Source organism: Balaenoptera physalus (assembly GCF_965194825.1).
Source record: "Balaenoptera physalus genome assembly, chromosome: 11".
Taxonomy (NCBI): domain Eukaryota; kingdom Metazoa; phylum Chordata; class Mammalia; order Artiodactyla; family Balaenopteridae; genus Balaenoptera; species Balaenoptera physalus.
The window spans coordinates 78,369,189-78,395,061 of NC_138896.1; the positions used below are offsets into that span (position 1 = coordinate 78,369,189).

Genomic DNA, 25,873 nt, shown 5'->3' on the forward strand with positions numbered 1-25,873 from the left:
AATATTTTTGGCTTTGCAGGCCAGATACTCAGCTCTGCCACTGAAATGCAAAAGCAGCCATAAGCAATACCTAAATGAATGGGCGTGACTGTGTTCCAATCAAATTTTATAGTTACAAAAATAGGCAGTGGGCTGGGTTTGGTCCATGCCCCCATCAACACAATTTAGAGTTTTAAATATGTCAGGAAATGGTAACAATATAGGTTAGTTTCTTAGTGCCTACCTTACACATGCCCCCAACTGAGATCCCTGTCATCATCCTCCCCATAAAATAAATATCCCAAAACTACATGTAGAAAGCCTGGGGACATGCATATGACTTTTTAAAAAATTTTTTTTCTTTTGGCTGAGCCACGCAGCATACAGGATCTTAGGTTCCCTGATCAGGGATTGAACCCGTGCCCCCTGCAGTAGAAGCACAGAGTCTTAACCACTGGACAGCCAGGGAAGTCCCATGATGCATATGACTTTTACTCAAAGACAGGGAAGAGAAAATGGAAGAAACTAAATTAGGAACAAGTCTTTAGGAACATGGTGCCATCCTGGTACAGTTCCCCAAGTGATGCAACCACTTCTTGGGAAGGGGGGAGCTGGGGAGATTAGGCTACTTCTCAGCTAGATATCAGTACTCTAAGCATGTATCATAAACTGGATGCCCTGTCAAGCACGGGTGAGGGTCACCTCAGAGGTAATCCTAAAGGCCACTCATTTTCCATTGCATGAGAAATAGAAAGTATTTAACCTTGTTTCTAACTGGTACACTGACTTTGGTCACCTTATCTGCCTCACCTGTGGGTTCTGGTACTGCCAGCAGAAAGCCAGTGTTTTGAGGACTCAATTTTATTATGAAATGATAGAGAACTAACTCCCAGTAAGCCGTTCCTGACAAATAGATTGTCCAGCCTTCACTTTATCACAATGGTAAATTTCAGACTACACATAAAGCTTATGAGCAGGAAGGAAAACACTTCTGCATTTATCTCTAACAAGGAATAACTTAGAAATACTATCCTGAACAGACACTATTACTGAAATGTGTATCATTTCTTTGTGAAAAGGAAAAACAAGCACACCCACATGCTCCCTTTTTTAATTCTTAAAAAAATTTTTTGGCTGTGCCATGCAGCATGCGGGATCTTAGTTCCCTGACCAGGGATCGAACCCATGCCCCCTGCAGTGGAAGCGCAGAGTCCTAACCACTGGACCACCAGGGAATTCCCCCCACATCCTCCCTTTCATACACACATTCACAAAAGCAAACAAAGATAACCAAAAGATACAGGCTTACTTCTTTCAAATGTAGTTTATGGTCAGTGCCTACTTCACTGGTAGAAACAGCAACAGGATACTTTAAAGATGATGTATCAACTTCTAGCAGTGGGCTCTGAGTATCCTTAAAGTGTGCATTTTCAATTTTTGCACAAGTAGGCTGCTCATATTCTTTCTTATCCAGGGTAGAGTTCAACTCATACTCATGCTTTTGCCTCATCTCTTCACGGGCATCATCAGAGCTCAATCCTAAGGCCTTGTTGACTGTGTCTGTCAGGGATGCATCAGAATGACGTGCATTTGCTAGTGTTTCTGATAGCCAATTAAACAACCTATGGATGTCAGCAATGCTAGAGTTAGAGGTATCCTGCTGCTGCCGTCTCAAGTCAGCATCATGCCCAAGTGAGCCAACAAGCTGTGGAGACTCTGAAGGGAAAAGAGAAAGAGCCATCTCTTAAAGTCTGGAAGGCAAGCATAAAAATAATATATATATATATACCTAAAAATTAATTATCATATAACATTTATAGGCAGGAACTCAATCAAACCACCTGCTTAGAGTTTACAAGTATATCCATCCCTTACTTTCCAAACATGACTGGTTCTAAAATTTTGCACATAGGTCAAAATTCCCATTAAATGAAGGTTTATTTTCATCATAATTTGAAAATTCTATTAAAAATGAGCTCAAATATTATGTTGGTAATATGGATAATATATATAAATAACTGTACTGTAGTTACCTTAAACTCTACCACCAAAATCCTAAAATCAGTGAGGTACTTGACAACAGAAAAAATACCTACACAACGATTTTGCAAAATGTTAGAGAAGGGTATGCAGATTACTCTTAAATCTTCTAAAAATATAAAAACAACAAAAACCCATGACTTTATCTGATTTTGATCTCTCCCATAACATTCTGTACTTAAAATACTGGCTAACCTTTTCATAATCTAAGCTTTATCTTAAATGACTAGATTACTTAATTCATAACAAAGCTGAGATATTAGAGATACAAAATCACCCCAAAGAAATCTACACCAATCTTACACTAAGAACAAAAAGGACTATGAGAGAAAACATGTTAGACATGGCTCCAAGCAGGTATAAATCTGGGTTATCTGCACCACCAGTATATTTAAAAACTTGCAAAGGGAGGAGACATTCAGAAAGGCATGTGCTTTAATACTGAAGCACATGAGGGTAGAGCCAGGGTAGATGTCAGGATTCCGATTTAGGTAGTGTATATGTACCACAGGCAAAAAAAAAAGTTAGAAACAACAGGGTACATACTGTATGATTCTAATTATATGAAATTATAGAGAAGGCAAAATAATCTATAGAGACAGCAGATCAGCAGTGGAGTGGAATGAGATAAACTACAAAGAAGAACAAGGCAACATTTGGGGGTAATGAAAAAAGTCCTATATATTGGAGTAGTGGTAACACAGCTATAAAAAACTCATCAGACTGTGCACTTAAAATGAGTACATTGTATATAAATCATACCTTAAAAAGTTGATGTTAAAGGCAGTAGGGGAGACAGAAGGCTACCTCTTAATGAGTGGGCTCACCACCAAATTAAGATCAGAATGTTTTAAAAGTTAGAATCTAACCTTTAAATCTCTACTTTCAGGATCAGAAATAAAGTGTGCAAAATGACAAGAAACAAACACAAGTGAGAAACACCTAGATATGCAACTCGGACTATCACTAGTTCTACTTTAACCTATCTACCTCTTCTCCCCTGCCCCATTTCTCCTTTGATCTATTATAACCAGCATAGCTTTCCCACCATTTTAATTACTGAAAAAGCCTGATTTCCACCCACAAATATTTTTTCACACATACAAATTTGCCAATTATCAGCTAAAATGGTGCCAAAATTTAAGTACCTTGCCTATTATGTGTTCAGTGCTAGGAAATATAGCTGACTTTAGGAACAATGCTTGGAGTTAGTCAGAAGTGAGTTCAAACATGGTTCAGTGAACTCATAACTTTAGGTAAAATTATTTAACTTCTCTGAGATGGTTTCCTCATCTGTAGAATAAGGATAATAATGTCTACCAATCAAGAACTAAATGAGTCCACACATGTAAAGCAGCTAGCACATAGTAAGCACTTAACTCTCAAGACACAGGTCAACAGTATTAGACAGTATGGATCAGTAAGCACCATCAGGTTCAGCACAGAGCAGAAATCCAGCATAAGCTAAAGGAGATGAAAACCATCAAGGAGGAGAACAGCCAGAAAGCTAAGGAGGGATATGAACTGTAAAGATATGAGGCTTGAGAGAAATGAAAGATGCTTCAGGAAAAAAGAAAGAAGTAAAGGGCTGACCATGACATATTCTGAGAAAAGTGCCTTAACCAAGGAGAGTGGGAAACATGGCTACCCAGGCTGGACATGGCCAGTCTGTAACAAAGCCTTGAAAAATGAATACAGAAGCTGAGATTGGCAGCAAAAGTTCCTTTACAAAAACAGGGGACTGCCTAGATTGGCTCTCAGGTTATAATTTGCAAACCCTTGTATGAGGAGAAAGGACAGAACTACTTTACTATGTTTTTGGTTGTTACTTTTATACTATATAAAAACAATTCTGATATTTTACCTTCATACAGATGGCAATTTTCAGATAAATTACTGGTTTTGGCGAGCTTTCTCATATTTTCAGGTAGATCGTCAAGCTTCCTCTTTAAGACAGTTTTGCTTCTCATATCTTCTGTGTCTGAGTCCCCACTCACATTTTTTTTCCTACACTGAATTAAATTAATCAATTCTTTGACTCTATCCTTATCATAATCCAAAGAGTGAGATGACTTCTGCTTTCCAGGTGTAATAGTTTCACCCCTTGAGTTATTTCGTTTTCCGTATTTCATTTTTGTACCATTCATTTCTTCTTCTTGGCCTTCATAATCTGAAAGTGGACTAAACTGTTGAAGTTTTCTGTTTTCTTCAAATAGCTCTTTTAACTTATAAATAGGTAACTGATACATTTCAGGCCGAAAAATATAGGTATGCAAACAATTATCAATATGGGATTTATTTTTTGGAGCTGAATATAAGAATTTTTTATCATCCAATCGTGAATCATATGGAAACATGATAAACTCTCGTTTACCTGAACCAAAACCTCGCTTAAAAAATTCACTTACATACTTTTCAACAACAGAATGAAAATTTATAGTATTTATATTTTTGAATTCCTTTCGACACTGAATCAAAGCAAACTGTAAAAACTGAGTTATTTTTAATACATCTGGCATGCTCTCATGTCTCTCCTGTGGTGCTGCACTGGTTGAACCTTTCTGTGCTGTAAACAAACAAAAAAGCAAATCATGTTAGCAATCAAGAAATTAGTCAAGTACAGATCTACATATTGTCAAAGCAATGTAACAACATCCATACATTAATGGTGGACCAAACCAGTATGTACCCTAATACATATATGTTATATAGGGATATATGAATAGCATGCTTCTAAGCCCAGGAACCTAAAATGGGCCAATAAGAAATTAAAACATGAAAACTGCAGAACATATTTTTAAAGGGAAAAACACCTGCCCATTGAAGATCTTCTTCATGTCCCTAGGCATCAACTGGTGGCAAGCAAAATGTAAGGAGAAATAAAGACCTGAGGCTCCTAGCAAGACTGTCCAGCAAACGACAGTAATGTCACTCCTTCCTGTTGTAACAACTTTGTCTCTATCTCTCTATCCCCATAAGCAGATATGTAGGCACTGAATGGTTACCATTGAGAATCTCATTTTTTTTTTGCCGTGCCACGCCGCTTGAGGGATCTTAGTTCCCCCGACCAGGGACTGAACCCAAGCCCTTGAAACTGAAAGCATGGAATCCTAACCACCGGACCACCAGGTTAAAAATGAAATTCTTGGGAATTCCCTAACAGTGAGAACTTTACCTTAAGACAGCATTAAAGTTCATTCTTAGAAATGGTGAACAGAAATGGTGTTCTCTAAAACAGTATGAAAATTCTTATTAATGTGAATGGCCTAATATTTAACCTAGCACATGATGCACTTACAGTCGCTAAAATGTGAATGCAAAAATGAACTAAGCTAAAAAAAAAAAAAAATCATATAACAATAGAAACCCTGAAAAACTAAGCTATAGTATTGTAACAATTACAATCAACATTTACTTAGTGAAAACACTGATAAAAACCAAGATAATTTTTCATAGTTAAAAAAACAAGTCATATAATTTGTGTTTTATATTGCTAACACCTCTTAATACCCCCATTATCTCCCAAAACATGACGTAAGAAAGACAAAATGCTTAGTGAGTTATCTGGAAATTTTCAATAAAATGTAGGTATCTATATGTAACTGGATTTAGATATTCAAAGAACTTACAAGTAACTATGCCTCTAGGTTCTTGAAATAGAAACAAAGCATGTAAGACTCGAGACTTAGCAGTATGATGTTCTAAAAAAACAAAAGTGAAATTCATTAGCAATATATTTTAACTTTTAAAAAGTTAAAGGAGAATTATAAAAATTATAGAGAAGATCACCTACCATATGGAGAAACCATTTGACAAGGAGAGAGAAGAAAAAGGTATCCTCGGTCTCCCAAAGGTTTAACAAGAACCTACATTTTTGGAAGAGGGAAGAAGTTGAATTTGCGTTATTATTCACCATAAGGCAGAAACATAGCAGTTTCTACTAATTATAAGGAAAGCAAAAAGTTTTTGATCATCTTTTTAGGAAAAGTACTGCTACTGAATTAGCTAAAAAACTCTTTCCACCAACTCTCTGCTGATTAACAGGATTCCAATCAATTAAGAATGCCTTTATTATGAAATGCCTTTTCATAATTTTAATGAGAAAATATTACTGAAAGAATTCTAACTATTAAATCAACTTGTTGATTTTTCCTTGAAGCTAAAATACAAGAACCAAACAAAAACTTCAAATATTTTCCTCAGCAATTCAAAAGACATGTTTTTAATTGCCAAGGTGGTGTGCTGGATGTTGGAGATACAAAATATGACACAAATGCTACCTTTCAAGAGTTCAGGCTAATCTCAAATGAAATGTGTTGCTGTAATCTAATTCTTCACATATTTAACGAACATCTTTCACACGTAAGGCAATTTGCCTTACCAGAGATAACTTGAAAGACAAGCAGCACAAGATCCTTTGATCAAAAGAAGGTTATAATTGGGTGGAGAAAGTAACACAAGAAATATCAATAATTAGATAAGACAGGAAAGGTCTTAAAAAGATTTACGAAGCAACAGAAAGGAAAAAATACAGTTAGTCTATGGTTGGAAAACATATTGAGAGTATATGGGAGGTGGATTTTGAAGGACGGGTACGTTGCCAAGAGCCTAAAGTTGTGGGAAAGACATTTCAATAGAGGCAACGTCATGAACAAAGGGCAGAGTTATAACATAATGGACAGTTTGCAGGCATCAGAGTACTTACGACTGGCCAAGGGTGAGGAGAGACTAGGAGAAACATGTAAGACAAGTCTAGAAAGAAAGATCATGGGCTAGATTGTAAAAAGACAAGAATGCCAGGTTAGCCAGAAATGCCCTCGAGAGTATACCCTTTTGAGCGTAAGTGTTTCCCTAAAAAAAAAACCCAAAGAAACTTGATAGCACTGGAGGAGGAAAGAAAACAATGTAATGCAGAGAACTCAGTTCACAGACTACTGCAATAGTTCACAATATTTTTTGGATTAAAGAAAGGGTAAGTAAAGGAAGAACTGAGTATAGCAGCTAAACACAAAAGGATATCTGGATTCTGAAAGAAAACTTGTGCTACCTAAATTCCTATTCAGCAATTCCAGTAAACAAAGTCTGTGTAAGAACCAATAATTTAAAGGACTAAAGTGACTACACTATCAATTTACACTTAATAAAAACATTGTTTGCACACCCAAAAGTAAGGTGGACAATGCATCTGCAAAATTTTTGTTTCAGACTCAAACCCTTTTATCCAAAATGTTTTATATATCATACCTCTTTTAATATTTTGCCCAACTCTTGATTTGTCAGAACAGAAAGTTGGGAGACATGAGTAAGAGCTTCATGTTTTGTGGTTGCTCAGAAAAAACAATTAGATTATTTTAACTTCTCACCCACTCCAAATAACAGATTTTTTAACCTGACTGGCTTAGTGGCCTAAAGACCCTAGTGCCCTAAGGGGACTCAGTGTCCCCAGAGACTCATGGAACACAGGGAATCTACACCCAGAAACAACACTCAGGCAGACAGAAGCCCTAGCAGTAATATCTGTGGCTTTAAGCCAAAGAAACACTTTCAATCCTGTACAATAGGAAACACCTGTGAACTCTGTACTGATGCCTCTATTTATTACACCTTACTGTTTCCTTCTCCCTCAGAAAACAGTACTAACCCAGTCTGTGGATTTATATTACTTGATTCTGCTATTTTGGCTTTGCAGATAACATTACAGGTAATATGGTATGAAAACAAAAAGTATTTTTAAAAATGTAAAATATTAAGCTCACAATCTTAAATTACCAAGCTTCAGAGAAAATAAGCTAACCTAAGAGAGATTCAGCAAAAACAACAGATTCAAATACCCAAGAGCTGCAGATTGGAATCAAAAGATGCAATATATAAAACAGGTATGAAATGTTTAAAGAAATAATGTGACAGAACTGAAAACATGTTCACACAGAAACCGTCATACAAATATTCACAGTAGCAATATTCTTAATAGACAAAGAGTGGAAAAAACTGATAATGGCAAACAAAATGTGGCATTATCCATACAGTGAAATAAAAGAAATGAAGTACTGATACATGCTACAACAAGGATGAACCTTAAAAGTATTATGCTAAGTGAAAGAAGGCACTAAACGCCACATACTGCATGATTCCACTTATATAAAATGTCCACTATAGACCAATCCATAAGACAGAAGTAGACTAGTGGTTGCCAGGGACTGGGAGGAGGAAGGAATGTGAAGTGAATGCTTAGTGGGTATGTGGTTTCTTTCTGGGGTGATGAAAATATTCTGGAATAAGATAAGTGGTAATGGTTGCACAACATTGTAAATCTAGTAAAAATCACAGAATTGTACACTTTAAAACGGCTAAAATGTGATGTAATTACAAAAAATTGCAAGGAACATCAGAATATAATCTCTACCTCCTAGAACAGTCCCTAGTTGTGTGTTGGCACACAACAGGTACTCAATAAATCTTTCTGAAAGAATTAACAAGAATCTGTTTAAAAAAAAAAAGTCAGGCAGATCTCAAAAAGAACCAAATATAGCTTTCAGAAATTAAAAATATTTTCTGTGAAATCGAAAATCAACAGCAAATTAGACACAGCTAAAGGCAGAATTTGTAATCTAGAAGATAGCTATGATGAAATCACTCAGAATGCAGTACAAAGGAATAAGACAGAAAACACAAGAGAGGTCAACAGACACTGAGAACAGCATGATGCTTCAGAGTCCTAGAAAGGCAGTCAAAAAAGAGTGAAGAAGTATAATCACAGAGATAATGACTAACAATACTCCAGAAAAAAAGCTATAAATCCACAAATATGAAAAGACAATATATACCAAGCTAGATAAATAAGAAATCTACACCTAGCTATATTTAATGTAACTGCAAAACACCAAAGACAAAGAAAAAACTGAAAAAGCAACCAGAAAAAAAAAAAAGATGATCTACAAAGAAAACATCATTAGACTAAGAGTGGACCTCTCAACAAAAATAGAAGCCAGAAGATATCATAGTAAATACAGTCAAAGTTCTAAGAGAAAATAGCTGTCAACCCAGAATTATGTCCCTAGGATTTAACAATTAAAAAAAAAAAACACATTTTTCTCAAATATAGAGGGGGCATGTACAAAAACTGACCACAGAGTTTTTTTTTTTAATCCCAATAAATTTCAAATAATTACCTGTTCTGATTTCAATGGAATTAAATTAGAAGAAGAAAAAAGTATTCTCATATATTTGGAAATTTCAAAATATACCTGTACATCATATGACAAAGTGGAAATCATAATGGAAACTAAAAAATACTTAGAACTGGATGATAATGAAAATACTACATATTAAAACATGTAGAATGTAGCTAAAGTAGTACTTAGAACTCAAGTTCATTGCCCATTTTTCTAACATAAGAAGTCAGAAATAGCTAAATAACACCCCCCCCAAGTAGACTAAAACTGACAGATGAAATTAATAAAACAGGAAAACAAAGGTACAACAGAGGGTCAAAACCAAAATTTGGTTCTTAAGATGAATAAAATCAACAAACCTCTGGTGAAAAGTACTAGTAAGAGACAGCCTAATGAAAATACTACTTGCAAAAATACAGCAGCTATTAAAAAACTATAAAAGTAATTCTAGCTCAATAAATTTAAAAACATAGAAGAAATGGACAATTTCCTAAAAAAACAAAAAAACCCATAATATATCCAAACTGACCTGAGAAGAAATAGAAAACCTGAGTTTTCTATTAAAAAATTTGAATCATAAACCCATAAACATTTTAAAGACAGTTTTGCAGCTAAGTGCTACCCGACATACAAAGAATAGATTCCTTTCATCATATATACATCCATCTTTTGTAAAATGAGGAAACACCACTTAACAATTCTGGGAAGCTAGTATAACCTTGCTATAAAAACTAGATAAGGACAAAGATAATGAGAAAGAAAAATTGTAGGTCGATCTCACTCATCATCACAGATACAAAATTCCTAAAACAAAACATTCACACAACAAACCAAGTATTTTTTTTAAATGGGGGAGGGTATTCTAAAACCAGAAGCACAGGAATAGTTTAATACTGAAAAAAGATAAATATAATTCATCTTATTAAGTTCATAGGATAAATACTATGCATGATGGTAAATTTTATGTGTCAACTTGACTGGGCCACAGGGTATCCAGATATTTGATCAAACTTCATTCTGGATGTTTCTGCAGGTATTTTTGGATGAGGTAAATATATATACATGTGGATAGACAGAGTAGAGCAGGTTGCCTTCTCCAATGTGGGTGAGTCTTACCAGCTGAAGGTCTGATTAGAACAAAAGGCTGACCCTCCCTGGAGTAAAGGGAAATTCTTCCTGCCTGCCTGCCTTTGAGCTGGGACACTGGTTTTTCTCCTGCATTTGAACTCTAAGTGAAACATCAGCTCTTCCTGGCCTCAAGCCTGCCAGACTTCATCAGGAGACATCAGGTCTCCTGGTCCTGAGACACTTGGATTCAGTCTGGAACTATGCCATCAGGTCTCCTGGGTCCCCAGCTTGCCAACTGCAAATCTTGGGACTTTTCAGCCTCCATAACTGTGCAAGCCAATTCTTTATAATAGATTTCTTTCTATATGTATACAGCTGACCCCTGAACAATGTGGGTGTTAGGAACCCCCACGCAGTTGAAAATCTGCATATAACTTTACAGTCAGCCCACCATATCAGTGGTTCTGCATCTGCAGATCCAACCAACCACGGATCATATAGTACCGCAGTACATATTTACTGAAAAAAATTTGCATACAAATGGACTTGCACAGTTCAAACCAATGTTGTTAAAGTATCAACTGCATATCCAACTGGTTCTGTTCCTCTGATGAAACCTGACTAATACACCATGTAACCATCTCGATAAATACAAAAAAAAAAAAAAAAGAATTCAATAAAATTCAAAACCCATTCACGGTTAAAAACTAAAGAAGGAAAAAATTTAAGCTGATAAAGATTAATTATGAAAAACCTAAAGCAAACTTCTAACCTAGTACAAACTTCCTACTAATGGCTAATGTTAGAAGTGTTCTTTTGAAGATCAAGAAGACAAGAATGGGACTTCCCTGGTGGCACAGTGGTTAAGAATCCACCTGCCAATGCAGGGCACATGGGTTCGAGCCCTGGTGCAGGAAGATCCCACATGCCACGGAGCAACTAAGCCCGTGTGCCACAACTACTAAGCCTGCGCTCTAGAGCCCACGTTCCTAGAGCCCGTGCTCCACAACAAGAGAAGCCACTGCAATGAGAAGCCCGCACACCGCAACAGAGAGTAGCCCCCGCTCGCCGCAACTAGAGAAAGCCCGTGCGGAGCAACGAAGACCCAACACAGCCAAAAATATATAAATAAATAAATTTATTAAAAAAAAAAGACAAGAACGCCTACAATCACCACTTTTATTCAACATCATACTAGAGATCCTAGATTAGAGAGGAAAAAACAAAACAATGTTGCTCCCAGATAATGAAATCTATATAGTAATCCCAAATAATGTACAAAACTGAACAAATTATTCATATTTCATATACTGATCTGACATAATCAATATATAAATATCAATTACATTTCTATATACACAACAAACAGAAAATGCACTGAAATGGAAAATACTGTTTACAACAGCATCAAAAAAATAAATAAATAAATAAGAAGTCTGGGGATAAAACTAACAAAAAATGAGCAAGACTTGTATCCAGAAAATTATAAAACTCTGTTAAAAGAATACCCTAAAGAAGTGAAGAGATAATCTTGTTCATGGATAAGACAGTATCGAATTTGATCTACAGATTTAATACAATTCCAATTTTAAAATTCCAATAGGGTTTTTTTAGGGGGGAGGGGAGTAAGGAGCTAACAAGCTGATCCTAAAATTTTTTTGAAAAAATCAAGCTGATTCTTAAATTTGGGGTGGTGGGGGGAAGCTAAATCTCAAATAGCGGAACACTCCAAAAAGGATGAAAAAAGTGGGGCAATTTGCCCTACCCGGTATCAAGATTTCTTAGTGGAGAAAGGATGGACTGTTCAGTAAATGGTTCAGGAACAACTTGTTATTCATATTGGGGAAAAAATGAAGTTGGATTCCTATATTATATCAAACAAAAATAAAAAACAAAACAATACACACACATATATTTTTTAAAAACTTAAGTGCCAAAGGCAAAACCATAACATATTCAAAAGAAAATATAGGGCAGTATCTATAAGACCTAGGGGCAAGGAACGAATTTCTTAAGTTTAAGTCACAAACAGTACTTAACATTCAGGCAGACAAATTCAATTACATTAGAGTTATGAACATGTATTCTTCAAAAAACACTGTGAATAAAGTAGAAAGGCAAGTGTAAATTATGGAAAAACAATTGTAGCACACAGCTGAGTATTAGTTCCCAAAATATATATTAAGATCCTCAAATTAGTAAGAAAACACAAGCCACTCTATAATGGAATATAATTTGCAAAAATACTGAATCACTATGCTGTACACCTGAGACTAACACAATATTGTAAATCAACCATACTTCAAAGCAAAAAAAAAACCACAAGCCACTCAAAAGGAAAAATAGGTAGGCAGCTGAACATTAAAAGATATAAGTTTACGAAAGGATGATCAACTCATCATATTTCAGGAAAGACAAGCTAAAATCACAATAAGATACTATTTTATACCCACCAGATTGGCAAGATTTTGCCAAAGTCTGACTATACCAAGTAATTATGAGTACGTGAATTAATGGGAACTTGCTGGTACTGAGGGTATAAATTGGTACAACCACTTGAAATAAAATGCATTATTTTGTAAAGCCAGTCATACATTATGATTCAGTAATTCTACTTACAGATAATAAATCTAATATACTAGATCTACACCTGAGAGAAAATTATCTTGTATATGTACATCAGGAGAGACTCAAAATGTTCACAGCAGAGACAATATTCAAATTTAGGGACATTTCTCTTATACTTTTTCTTATACTAAAGTTAGCTTTAAGAATTCATTTGACTTCACTTTGTTATATACCTGAAACTAACACAACACTGTAAATCAACTATACTCAAATAAAAATTAAAAAAAAAAAAAGTTAATTTGACTAACAACCAACCGAAAGAGAGTTCAGTATTTTACTTATTTTATAAATACCCCTGTGGGAAAATACCACTTCCCTGAATTCTGTGTTCCTGCAAAAAGCCCTAGCCTTCTGACATGCAGAAATGTATATGATATAAAGATAGGAAATGTTTGTTTACATTTCCCCCAGAAATATTTCACTCTTCACATACCTTAAGAATTATATCTATAGCCAATTACCTAGTTAATTGCTCTGATCTAAAAGAATAAATTTCTCTTACCTCCCTGAAAGTGCCAAGTGAGTACACAAAAGGTTACAGTACAGATTAGGTTCCTAGGTTAACTCCCACAATTCCAGAAGACTGGAGAGCTATCTCTGTAGGTATTACATTTCAAGGAAGAATAAATGGGTCCCAGGAACTTGGAGATGTCTTTAGGTCCAAGAGGGCTAACTGGCTCCTGAAGAGATTTCATTTATTCATCAAAGGGTTGGAGTTAATATTCATTACATTTTCAAGGATATCTTTTTCCAGGAGGGGAGGGAGATAGATGTCTCCTTCCCTTCATGAGCAAAGAAAAATCATTTTCCTCATCCCTTGCCTACTGAGTGTCCAACTACTTGCATAGGATAATTGACCTGAGTCTCGATGCATTGCCCTAAGGGTAGGAAATAGGGCAAAGGAGAACCAACACATTTATTACTGTGAGGTACTGACTAAGTCTCTCTCTGATCCAGAACATCTCCTGTGCGTATTCAGGATAAAATTATTAAGAACCCAACAGTCCCCAATGCACCTCCCATTATGATGACAACTATGAAGAAAGTAGCTATAGTTAGAAATAATTCCCAGTGGGGTTTGCAGGAAAGGGGACAGCCGCACAAAATACGTCAGTTCGTTAGATTCGTGTAGTGTATCCTTATGGAATGCCTGTGCCCTCTAAGATCTAGGATCTTACTTTACTTCTTGATTCTGGGAAGACCCAGTCCTCCACAAACCTAACATAACACTTGCTCAGGTGAAAAACAAAATGCCAGTATCCTTCCTATCCTGATTCTCACTATTAGGCACTCAACAGATACTGTACTTTTCTGATAAACTCCTCACTGCCCAGACCCACAATACTCATTCTCTGAAATTCAAGAACTGAACAGATTTGGATAACTCAATATCCCACCATATCCAAACCTACTACCTAAACTTTCACTTTATGAACTCAAGAACTGAATAGATTTTGGTCATGAGGAATACTTGTATCATAGACAAATTTTGGGAGGAAAACAAGAAACGCAAATATAAATAAAAAAGTATGTTCACATGTAGGTGAATGTGCATGTGTGTGTGTTCTAAGATGCCTACCTAAAGATTTCTAGCTGGTCTCAAAAAGTTACTGCTAGGTGTCCATCAATTCACAAGTGTACAAACTCTGCCTATGAGTTTTGTATATAATTTGACCCTCCCATCTAAATATAAACGATGGATTGGTTAAGCAAATATATATGCATACAACAAAATTCTACGTAGCCATCTATGAAGTTGCAGGTTCTGAAAATCACGGATACAGCTCTCCATGTGACTACCTGGAAACCGAGGCTCAACAAAATGAGGAGTAAAAAGAAGTCAACAGCTGAAAACTTGTATTAAATGGCATACTTGTGCAAAAAAACTTCTCTCTCTACTGGAATGTCCCATCAACACTTAAACATGAGCTCACCTACCTCATGTTAACAGAAACCTTGGAATAGCCACTCTCCTCTGCAATCACCTCCTCTCCTTCAGCTAAATTATACATATTAGCATCATGTATTCATTTTCCATTCATTCCTGAATCCATCACAATCTGCTGCCTGACCTAGTAATCCCTCTACCCAAACTCGATATACTCAATACCTACTAAATTAGATACTACTTAGTAAATATCTCTTAAATCAGTCTCCTTTTTCTTTTCTCATCCAACCTATCATTACCCTCTAAATGTAATAGTTTCCTACCTCATCTCCCCCCTTCAATTCACTCTCTACAGAGTAACCAAGATAAATTTTCAAAACACAGATCTGATCACATTGCATACACGATTAAAACCTCATCCCACTCTTTAAAACCCATTGCTATAGGATCAAGTCCAAATGTCCAAACATTCGAGCACTGCCTGAATGACACTGCAGAACACAGCCCCCTACATACACACTTCTCTAGCCTCATGTTCTACCACTTTCCCCCAACTACTCTAGTGTTTTTATCCTTTCAACCTCACCAGGCGCCTTGTTCTTTTTGAATCTTCAAATATGTCACTGTCTCTACTGGAACAAAGCACATCTGAGTAACTCCATTTATCACATAATCCAGGAAAACAGAGTCTCTTGCCTCATTCTTTACCAAACTATATACCCTGCATAAAAAAGTGATAATGAATAAATATTTGTTGAATATCACTGTCACAAAATATAATAAAGATACTTCATGGGGAAGACTGGTCTATAGAGGATCTAGTGTCGTGGCTAAAAAGAAAAGTACCAAAGGCCACAGTAAAACACTGTTAATCAAATGGCAGCAACAAAGACAGAGACCTTACGTTATGTTCAGAGGCAAAAATGAAATAAACTGAAATATTATCATAATCTCTTATTAATATGCATATGTCTAAGGGAGAATGAGGAACATTTTAAAACCTTTCACTCACAAGTTTTTCTTTCTCTAGTTTTTGCAGTAAACTTTCCATGTTACTTCCAATTCTTGTCTTTTCTACAACTTCATAGAGGCTGCAATACATTCCATTCTTCAAAACTGACATAGGAAAAAATACATAGTAAATATTTAAATCAAGTCTGCTTCTTATATATTTTAGTAAAATTAAACTGCTTTACCTTCATATGGACCTAAGTAAGCTTCCTTATAAAACAGCGCTGGAGGGATTTTCTGTTTCAGATGATCAATACTCATAACTGTTTCAACATCTAACTTCTCAGGACTGAAAGAAAATTGAAAAGGCGTATTTGCCTTACCTGTATTTTTAACTCTAGCAATTTTCTCACTCTCTCTCTCTCACACACACACACACACACACACACACACACACACACACACACCCACCCACACACACACAAGTATCTTGATGGAATACAGAAGAGCATATTTATGAATATCATACTTGATATTTGATTTGGGCAGTTCAGATATATGTATAGGTAGCTAGACTGTCCAGCAATATTACCAACCTTCCATCTTTAAGCCAGAAGCTAACCGTTATTTATACCAATTTTACTAACCACAAAGGATAAAAAGTTGTCATCTTATTAAATGCAATTCAAGTATGAACAGTTAAATTAATCTTCAACCATTTATGGGGACCCATAATGCTTACTGTGGTGGTAGCAAAAGATCATTTTAAACCTTTCTATTCCAACATATGTTGCACAGGACTGAAAACAGCATATAAATTTTAACTTAACTCACCACATCAAGCTGTTTCCAACAAAGAACTGATATCTTTTAAGTCTATCATGTTCAAATTGCTAAATGAAAAATATATCTAATTAGGACAAAACTTTGAAAAATACTTTTAATATTTAAAATCACTAAGAAAAAATCTTATGCCATAAATGTGTATAACTATTTAGCCCATCTGCAAATCAAGACAGAAAAGCAGAGGGCTCATTCTGCCAACTAAGTTTCCAAAGTTATCAGATCAATCTTTTTTAAAACAAACCATTGTTTATATGTAAGTTCTTATGGATCAAAGTAAAATTTAAATGTAAGTTAGAAAAAGGAATTTTAATTGTAAGTAAGAACTGAATAATTAGCAACTACTAACTGCTATTTTCTTGTAATATAACATACTTACAGCTTGATAGGCAAAAAAGCACGAGTGGCTGACCTCAGAGAAATATAACACAAAAGCTTTCCTTTATTTAAAAGCTGTCCTTTCCACAACGTGTAGTTAAATTTATCTAAATAAAAAGAATAATGACACAACTCAGCCTCTTGGCAGCCCAGAAGCAAATATTTACTAGAACTAAAGGGAAAAACATCCAGAAACACAGTTTAAGTAGAACCACCAAAAGAAACCTTGACATTTCTATTTACAGGGAATTCAAATACTAGGATTTTTGATTCAGGTATCTTTTCCCCTACAAAATTATTCCAGATGAAAATAACAAATTTATTTGCCTAAATGTCCTCATATCAGAAAGCTGAGGAGCAAAGACAATACAGTACTGCCCTCCTATTTCCCCCAAAGGAGACCATACTAAATCCAGTTAACTACATGAATCCCTCACAACGTCTTACAGCTTCCACTTGCGCTCTTCTCATTGCAGAGAAACTTGAAGATAGAAAGTGTCAATATTGCTTTTAATCTTCTCTCTCTTCTAAATTCTACACCTCTGATGAAGTTAATACTTTTAAAAGGCTGAGTTGTGAAACTTGTTCTATTTTTTACCTTTATCAATCAAAGTGCTAAAATTCTTTGATGTATTCACAGTACCAGCAGATTCTCAAAGGAGACCTTAAGTTTGGATGACCAAATGTTGATGCTACATCATAACATGGCCTCGAGCTTTTTCATACTTTGCAGATTCTCATTCATTATAAAAATAAAACAAAGTACTTAACTTATTAATTTTTTTACTCTACATACTTATTCTTTCGATTTATAAAACTAAAAGAAAGAAATATAAGAATCTTACCTGTGTTTCTATCTGCATTAAAGCTGTTAGATCTACAAATAAATTTTTAAAAAGAAAAAAGAAATATTACTGATTGCTAACAACATGAAAGTTAACATTCAGGGCATTGACAGAAATGCTATTTTTTAATGGGATACTGTACAAGAGAATTAAATCCTTCCCTTCCAGTATGAAGAACAAATTACTTATTACAACATTTAATAAATCCAAGTCTACTCAGAGAAATCAGAATCACTTACTTGGCTCAAATTACCATATTTTCCCAAATTTAAGGGAGCTGTTTTTCCCAAAAATATCCATCAGGAGAGAATATAGTCCTTTAAAGTCTCTGTCAATTACTTTATTTTGGTGATGAGATTTGAGGAAATAGCCTCAATCATACTTAAATATTTACTAAGCTTCTATTATTTACTAGGCACAGTTCTGGGTAACAATTACAGGGATGAACAAAACCCCTGCCTTCATAGAGCTTACAGTCTCATAAGGAAGACAGACAACAATCAAAAAGTAAGTATAAAAAAAAAAAAAAAAGTAAGTATATAGTTTACCAGATGATGATCGTTTTAAGTGCTATGGAAGAAAAGGAAGAAAGAAACTAGGGGTACATAGGTTTCAAAAAAAAAATCACAGAAGGTCTCACTGACACTGTAAACTATGCAGCTAATTGAGGAATCAGGGGGAATAGCAAATGCAGAGGCAGAAGCATTCATGGCAGCATTCAAGGTACACAAGGATGTTCATTTTAAATGATATGGAGGGTCAACAGATAAAATCAAAGAGGCAAAGAAAATTAACAGACAATCATTATTCCTGGGGGTACGACCTTATAATTAAGTGCTGGGTGTCTTTTAAAAATCACTGTTGAAAGGCACTATAGTAAATGTATCATGAAGATCACAAATATAGAGCCACCGGAAAAAAAAAAAGAATGAAAGAAAAACACAACTGTCAGGATATTATGCAAATCAGTACTTGTGGCTGTGGATGGTTTCCAGGGCTATTCACTGACCAAAAAAAAGTGCTGCACCTCAAACAACTTAAATGAAGACAAGACAATCTGATCTGAAAACTGATTAAAAGGTTGACCTCAAAAATGTCTGTTTCATGAAATGTGGCTTTTTAAAACTGCAGTATTTCTAAATTACTAGATATCATGCATGACTTTAAATCTGGGAACTCAAAGTAAAAATAAGTAGATATTTAACTGTTTCACCTACATCTCTGTAAATCTACTTATTCAATTTTGCCAAAACATTTTCTGGAATCACCCCATGGTGAGGGGCGGGGAAAGAAACTGATTTGTACTTGGTCACCTCATATTAGAGCTTGTAAGAAATCATCAATGGCAATTTACTCTGACTGACCATCAGAATCACCTGGAAGCGTGTAAAAACTACCAAAGCCTAGGCTCCTTCATAAATACTTGATTTAACTGGTTTGAGATGGGGCTGAGGATTTGTAGAAGCTCCCCATTTCCAGGAGAGCTAATACACAAAATTTCACTTTTAAAAACTGCATTTTGGGGAATTCCCTGGCAGTCCTGAGGTTAGGACTCTGTGCTTTCACTGCCCAGGGCCCAGGTTCGATCCCTGGTCTGGGAGCTATGATCCCACGCGCTTCACAGCACAGTCAAAAACAAAAAAACAAAATCAAACAAACAAACAAAACTGCATTTGGACATTCCCTGGTGGTCCAGTGGTTAGGACTCCGAGCTTCCACTGCAGGGGTCACGGGTTTGATCCCTGATCAGGGAACTAAGATCCTGCATGCCACATGACATGGCCAAAAAAAACCCCCAAAAAACCAACTGCATTTATGCAGCTACACAAACCTTCAATATCAGGAAAAAAAGGTTAACCAGTGAGGTTTAAGTAAATTTTAGTTTTTATTTCCACACAGTTAAGTATCTGTCCTTCTAACTGACTTCTTAAAAGTCATCATCAACATTCATGAATCTAATTAATTTCAAGAGAAGGAAAGAAAATGGGAAGAAATACAAAGTGTTCCTCCTAACTCAGAAGTGCAGGATACGTGTTATATACCATTCTGGGTGACGTCTAAAATTCATGAGTCTTACCTTGATGAAGGTACGAACTTCGGAGTCTGTATATCATCTTTATAAGTAAAAGACACAACTGCGTATGGACACACGTGTCTCGGTCTTCGCCTTAGCTCATCAAAGCCATACTCATAAAAATAATACTAAAAATAAGAAAATGCAAAATTAACTTCCTTAAGAAGGCAAGAAGTAGACAGTGGAATCTTACAATTACCTGCCTGATTTCTGAGAAACACAATACCACTTAAGTACCTTTAATGAAAGATATCTTTAAGCACTGCTTGTCAATTTAATTAAAATAATTTGTACTTTATATTTATTTTATGATATAAAATATTCTGCTTCTATATATATATCAGATGCCAGGATACTAATAGGTATTCCAAAAGTTTACTTCTGAAGAACTGACCAGTGGGAATGCGCAACAAATTTCCTCATGAAAATGAAACAAATGGAGCCTAAGCTCCCAGGTCAGCCCAGAAAAACCAATTTGATACAAAAGTAAAATACTAAGAACACAATCTCAAGCAAACCTAGCATTCTGCTCATTATTTCAAAAGAAAAACACATTTTTGACTCCAACTGCAGACAAAGCAACAAAGGGGAGGTGGCAGAGATTACAAACATAGGTGACAAAGGCAGCTGAACCTCTTCCTATTACCCTATCTATCTGCCTCTCCCCTTCACAACATTCATTAGATTAGGGTTTTCTGACCTGCAGTCTAGGGATTTTCATTAAAAAGAATGCCCTAGTTTACAAACAAAGCACTGTCCTTCAAAGTCCATTCTCTTGGGAAACTACTGATTTCAATAATGTTGCTGTTGCTCTAAAAATGCCTGGAATTTTTCTGGAAACATCAAGCCAATTTACAAGTTCTGCTAGAAAAACCAGTAATTACTTTATAGTTATATTTCATATCTACTAATACTACTGTCCAGAAGGTAATCAAATGAGTCAGCCCAGATGACTTTGGTGAATATAATTTTTGCTAAAAGCCCCCAACAATAGGTCTTGCCCACTGAGATTCTTCAAAAAGAAAAGAGCAAGAATAAACTTTATTTTATGTAAATAAAGTAAAAATCAAAGAAAAGAAAAAGAAAGAACATTTCCAGGGAGGTTAGCACCACCACTTTTCACATACAATCCGTTTAGATATACACATTTTTTATACATTTGTTAAAAAGAGTAACATTATAGTCAAACAACATATAAAAACACAATGACTGATATTCATTAAATACACTTTTAAATATGTGTAGTTTACTATAAATCAATTACATCTGAATAAAATTTAAAGAATGAATTCTAAGTTTGCATTTTAGAAAAATACTAATAAAAATAGAAAATATCTACCAAATCAATAATACAAAGTGATATGAATTAAGGTAATTCAAAGGGCTTTAACTTTACCTTAAAGAATGAGCAATATTTTATTAGACAGGATCTTTCTAGGCCAGGAGAAACCAAGGCTTCAAGAGGAAATGAGATCGTTGAGGGCAGGAATTATACAAAAAACAGGCTGGAGGTCACAGTCTACAGGCAGGGAGAGCTAGCTAGGCTAAGGAATCTGAATATCACTGTAAGTCTAAGGGGGGCCACTGTTATGTTTCTGAGCTATCTTGGAAACACTGAACAAATAGCAGTGAGAGACACTGGAGTCTAGCAGTGGTAAGTGGAAACCAGAGTCTAGTGTGGTGGCAGAGAGAACTGAAAGGGAGACATTTTAAAGGATTTAGTGACAAACTGATACGAGGTCATAACACTAAAATTGATCCAGGTACTTACCTGAGTAAGCTCATAAGCTCTATAAGCCAAAAGTGATGTAATTCTATTGGCATTCTTCGACACATGACATTCATGCTTTGGTGTTGGGTCCAAAGCACTTTTATTTAATATAGATTCCAAACTTTTTACACCCATGGGGTCATATATACTCTTTATTTTACCCTAAAATACAGAAAACCTTTTAAGTCCACCAAAACCTAATTACTGACTGTATGACATTAACATTATAGAATAACTCTTTGAATATAGATTACCTATAACAACAGTTTTTTTCCTTTAAAGCTGGTAATAAAGTAATACCCAACACTTTTTACTAATATCAAAGCAGTAAGAAAAAGTTAACCAAAAAAAAAAAAAGCTTGTTTGAATTTAATACACGGAAATAAAAATTTTCTTCACAACACTTCACTAGCTTAAATAACATTACCAACATATTTCCCTCTCTTCAGTATTTTCTTTGGAAAAGAAAGCAAACTCTAAAGCTCAGAAAGCTCAGATTAAAGATGGCAAACCACTCTCAAAGTATCTTTATACACCAAACACAAGCAAGCACTGGTTTTTAATTCAATCAAACCCCTAAAGACAGGGTCGACTAAAATCCAAGTCAAATGCTGTCTTTGATATATGAAATGTAAAAGTTGAAATTACCTTCATTATTTTAAAAATAACAACATCGCCCACTGCCCCAGCTTCCAAAGGATTAGCTTGTAATAAATCAGCATACCTACAAAGATAGACACCTAGCAAAGAGGGAAAAATTAAAGTTTTATTTTAATATGGACACAAATATAAAAAGTCCAAATATTTAACATAATAAGAGATAAAAGGTATGACACCTTTTAAAAAAAAATGTAATGATAGCTGATATTTAACCAAAGCAAAAAATAAAACTAGAAAAAACATGAAAAACCAAATTTTTCAAAATCACTAGGACTAGACTAAGACATTAAAAAAAAAAGATAACCCTTGTTTAATTGGAACTATGCAAAATCAGAAACAAAGGATAAAACTGGTTTTCATTGCAGAACCTGAAACTAGTCTCTCTTTCTGGGAACATGGCACAGCATACATGAATTTAATTATAAGGACAACAGCGAAATTAGATAATATATTTTTAAAGGGCAACTTAGTAGTAGGTAAATGAAAAAAGAAAAAAGATTACCCATGGAAGGACTGCCAAGAATTGTTATTTTGGACTGGCCCACCTGTAATCCTTTTTCACATATGCTCTGAACCTACATAAACAAAACATTTCATCTTACAGTCAATACATTAAAAATGTGAAAAGACAGTTTGTAAACTTGTTTTAAGTAAAATCCAAGCTTCTAAACTATATTTTTTTTACATTACAGAAATTATACATATACATGCTAGTTTATGACTAAATATTAATGTGAAACTGACTTATACTTCCAATGTAACCATAGTTGGCATCTATTTTTGTTTATGCCAGGTCTGACATACACTCAGAATTCATGCCATTCATATATATAAATATCCCCTTTTAGAAAGAATTAGTACTGGCAAAGTATTTAAAGAGAAATTAACTCCACCTCAAAACATCTTCCATCAAAGGAGAAAAAATAGTTCCCAGCACATATAATCAGTAATATAGAAGAATCAGTAATATAGAAGATAACCTACTTTAATAAAGGAAAAATTATTTACTATCAAGCACATTCCAGGGGGGAAAATTAGGTTTGATCAAAGAAAAAATGAACATATTTGAAAAGTAAATTATAAAACAATGAAATACCTTGCACTAAGTCATTTTTTCCATTTACACATCAAAAAATTGTTAGTTTATAAAAATCAAGTGTATAGTATAACTGATTCACTTTGTTATAAAGCAGAAACTAACACACCATTGTAAAGCGATTATACTCCAATAAAGATGTTAAAAAAAAAAATCAAGTGTATTGATTAATTGCAAATTTAGGTAACTTACAATGGAAGCACTTTCAAATTGTTTTTTATAAAATGGGTTCACTTACCTGATACCGATCAACCATCAGAAATGCATAGGATTCTGAAAGTTCTTTATCTAAACGACCATCAAACTTCAGTTCTCTTCGCTTTTCTGTAAACTAAATGAAATTAAATCTATAACTCCTCCTTAGTATGTGATTATGTTTTTCAAGCTAAGAGTTTCAGGAATTTTATTTCAAAGAAATTCCAAATCAGCAATTCCCTGGCAGTCCAGTGGTTAGGACTCTGCGCTTCCACGGCTGGGGGCCTGGATTTGATCCCTGCCCAGGGAACTAAGATCCCACAAGCCACGAGGCATGGCAAAAAAAGAAAAAAAAAAATCCATATCTACCAAAGTGGAAATTATCTTTTCTCTCCCTGTAATTTCTGCACTTCATTTTTTCCCATTATAATTGGCTCTTTATCCTTACAATATAGTCAAATAAGCATCTAGTGCTAAACAATTTTAACTAAATTTCTATTAAAATCTTACCACACTCCAACTCTCCCATAGATTTTTAAGTTCATTTTTTGATTATCTTTGGATCTCTCATTTTACCTAACACGGAACACTGCATATAGGTGGTTTAATAAATCTCTGTTTAATGACCAACTTCTAAACTATAAACTCAATTAGGACAAGGAAAAATGTTTCATTTCTTTACAATTATATTTTCAGTGCCAAGTACATAAGCCATGCTCCATACCCATTTCCAGGATAAAAGAGTGACTTGATCTAAGTACATCTGAACTGTAAGTCACCCTAAACTGCTGGCTTTCACTTTTAGATACAAGCAAATAGATATGGAGCCCATACCTAACAGATTTACATGCCATGTTCAGGCTATTACTGATCTTCAATAATATAATTAATGAATCTTTAAATTTTCATATAAAATTGACAAATAATCCCTATCATATCATGAAACCACATCAAACTACCAAGGTTTTAATATCCTCTGGGAGCCGGTAACATTCATCCACTTTAGGGATCCTTTCAAAGTTAAATTCTCATAGCACTAGATTAACCAACCTATAAAAGTACAAAATTAATAGTATTTCATGTACATTAGAAAGCAATATACACATCAAATATTTCTAAACATCTCATTTGTATTACCTCAGGATTATTATGGCTTTTCCTAAATCAAAACTCAAAAAAGATTCTAATTTGTATATGAAACTTAAATTCACTACCTAACAGGCTCAACTATTCCCCTTTGTTCTCACTTTTTCACTAAGAATTTCTACTAATGATATTAAGATAATTCAATTACCAGGCAATAACTGGGGAAAAAATTAAGCATATCCTAAAAAAAAAAAAATACGTATTTTATTTCATTAACCGTCCAATTTAGACATAATATGCTCTTAGAGATTCCATTTAACTAACATACGCTTGAAAGAGCAAAAAGCCTTGTAATGAATTTACAATTAAGCCATTATACAATAAGCTAGCCCTATGCTTAAGATTCATTGTTAGTAAAAGAAGTTATCTTACACAATCACACGTTAATTTAACAGAACAGATAAATGTAGTGCAATATCAACAGTGTTTAGGGAAAACAACATGTCATTTAAAACTTGTTTTTCCCCTCCATAATTTGGCTTTCCTAAGAACTTTAGCATTTTTAAAGAAAAGGAAGAAAGTAAAACAAATTCCAGGCTATTAACTGGTTCTGAAGAATCTTACAAAAAGCACAATTTAAAACATACCTCCTGGACTTCCCTGGTGGCGCAGTGGTTAAGAATCCACCCGCCAATGCAGGGGACACGGGTTCAAGCCCTGGTCCGGGAAGATCCCACATGCCACGGAGCAACTAAGTCCGTGCGCCACAACTAGCGAGCCTGTGCTCTAGAGCCCGTGAGCCACAACTACTGAGCCTGCATGCTGCAACTACTGAAGCCCGCACACCTAGAGCCCATGCTCTGCAACGAGAAGCTACTGCAGTGAGAAGCCTGCATACAGCAACGAAGAGTAGCCCCCGCTCGCCGAAACTAGAGAAAGCCCGCGTGCAGCAATGAAGACCCAACACAGCCAAAAATAAATAAAAATAAATAAATTTAAAACAAAAACAAAACATACCTCCTTTTCCAAAAGCTCATTATGTATCAAGCAAGCACGTCTGTAGTTAAAATTTGTTACTGAAGTTGGCTCAAGGTAAGATGAGTGGAGAATATTTAAAACATCTTCAAATTCCCGAGAGCCTGGAGTTAATGGCTGAAAAAGTGCTAAAATAAAAAACAGTATTAATTTTAAGATTCCAT

The 25,873-nt window shown here is 35.0% G+C and overlaps 1 protein-coding gene across 12 annotated transcripts in view; it reads right to left on the reverse strand.

Annotated features, from left to right (window-relative positions):
• Positions 1–25,873, reverse strand: part of TASOR (transcription activation suppressor) — a 48,502-nt gene that overhangs the window by 14,021 nt on the left and 8,608 nt on the right. For 10 of the 12 annotated variants that reach the window (XR_014251085.1, XM_082414173.1, XM_082414169.1 and 7 more), the window contains exons 2-15: positions 25,692–25,837; positions 23,632–23,724; positions 22,800–22,872; positions 22,286–22,377; positions 21,638–21,799; positions 19,870–19,994; positions 17,793–17,824; positions 16,949–17,054; positions 15,972–16,075; positions 15,788–15,891; positions 5,813–5,885; positions 5,649–5,720; positions 3,884–4,585; positions 1,289–1,695 (exon numbers count right to left, since the gene is read on the reverse strand). Coding sequence is in view for 11 of the 12 variants with exons in the window: in XM_082414173.1 (XP_082270299.1) it covers positions 1,289–1,695; positions 3,884–4,585; positions 5,649–5,720; positions 5,813–5,885; positions 15,788–15,891; positions 15,972–16,075; positions 16,949–17,054; positions 17,793–17,824; positions 19,870–19,994; positions 21,638–21,799; positions 22,286–22,377; positions 22,800–22,872; positions 23,632–23,724; positions 25,692–25,837 (2,291 nt within the window). In the remaining variant the exon portion in view is untranslated. The remainder of the gene's footprint in view (positions 1–1,288; positions 1,696–3,883; positions 4,586–5,648; positions 5,721–5,812; positions 5,886–15,787; positions 15,892–15,971; positions 16,076–16,948; positions 17,055–17,792; positions 17,825–19,869; positions 19,995–21,637; positions 21,800–22,285; positions 22,378–22,799; positions 22,873–23,631; positions 23,725–25,691; positions 25,838–25,873) is intronic. The other 2 variants (XM_082414172.1, XM_082414170.1) reach the window with 2 other exon arrangements.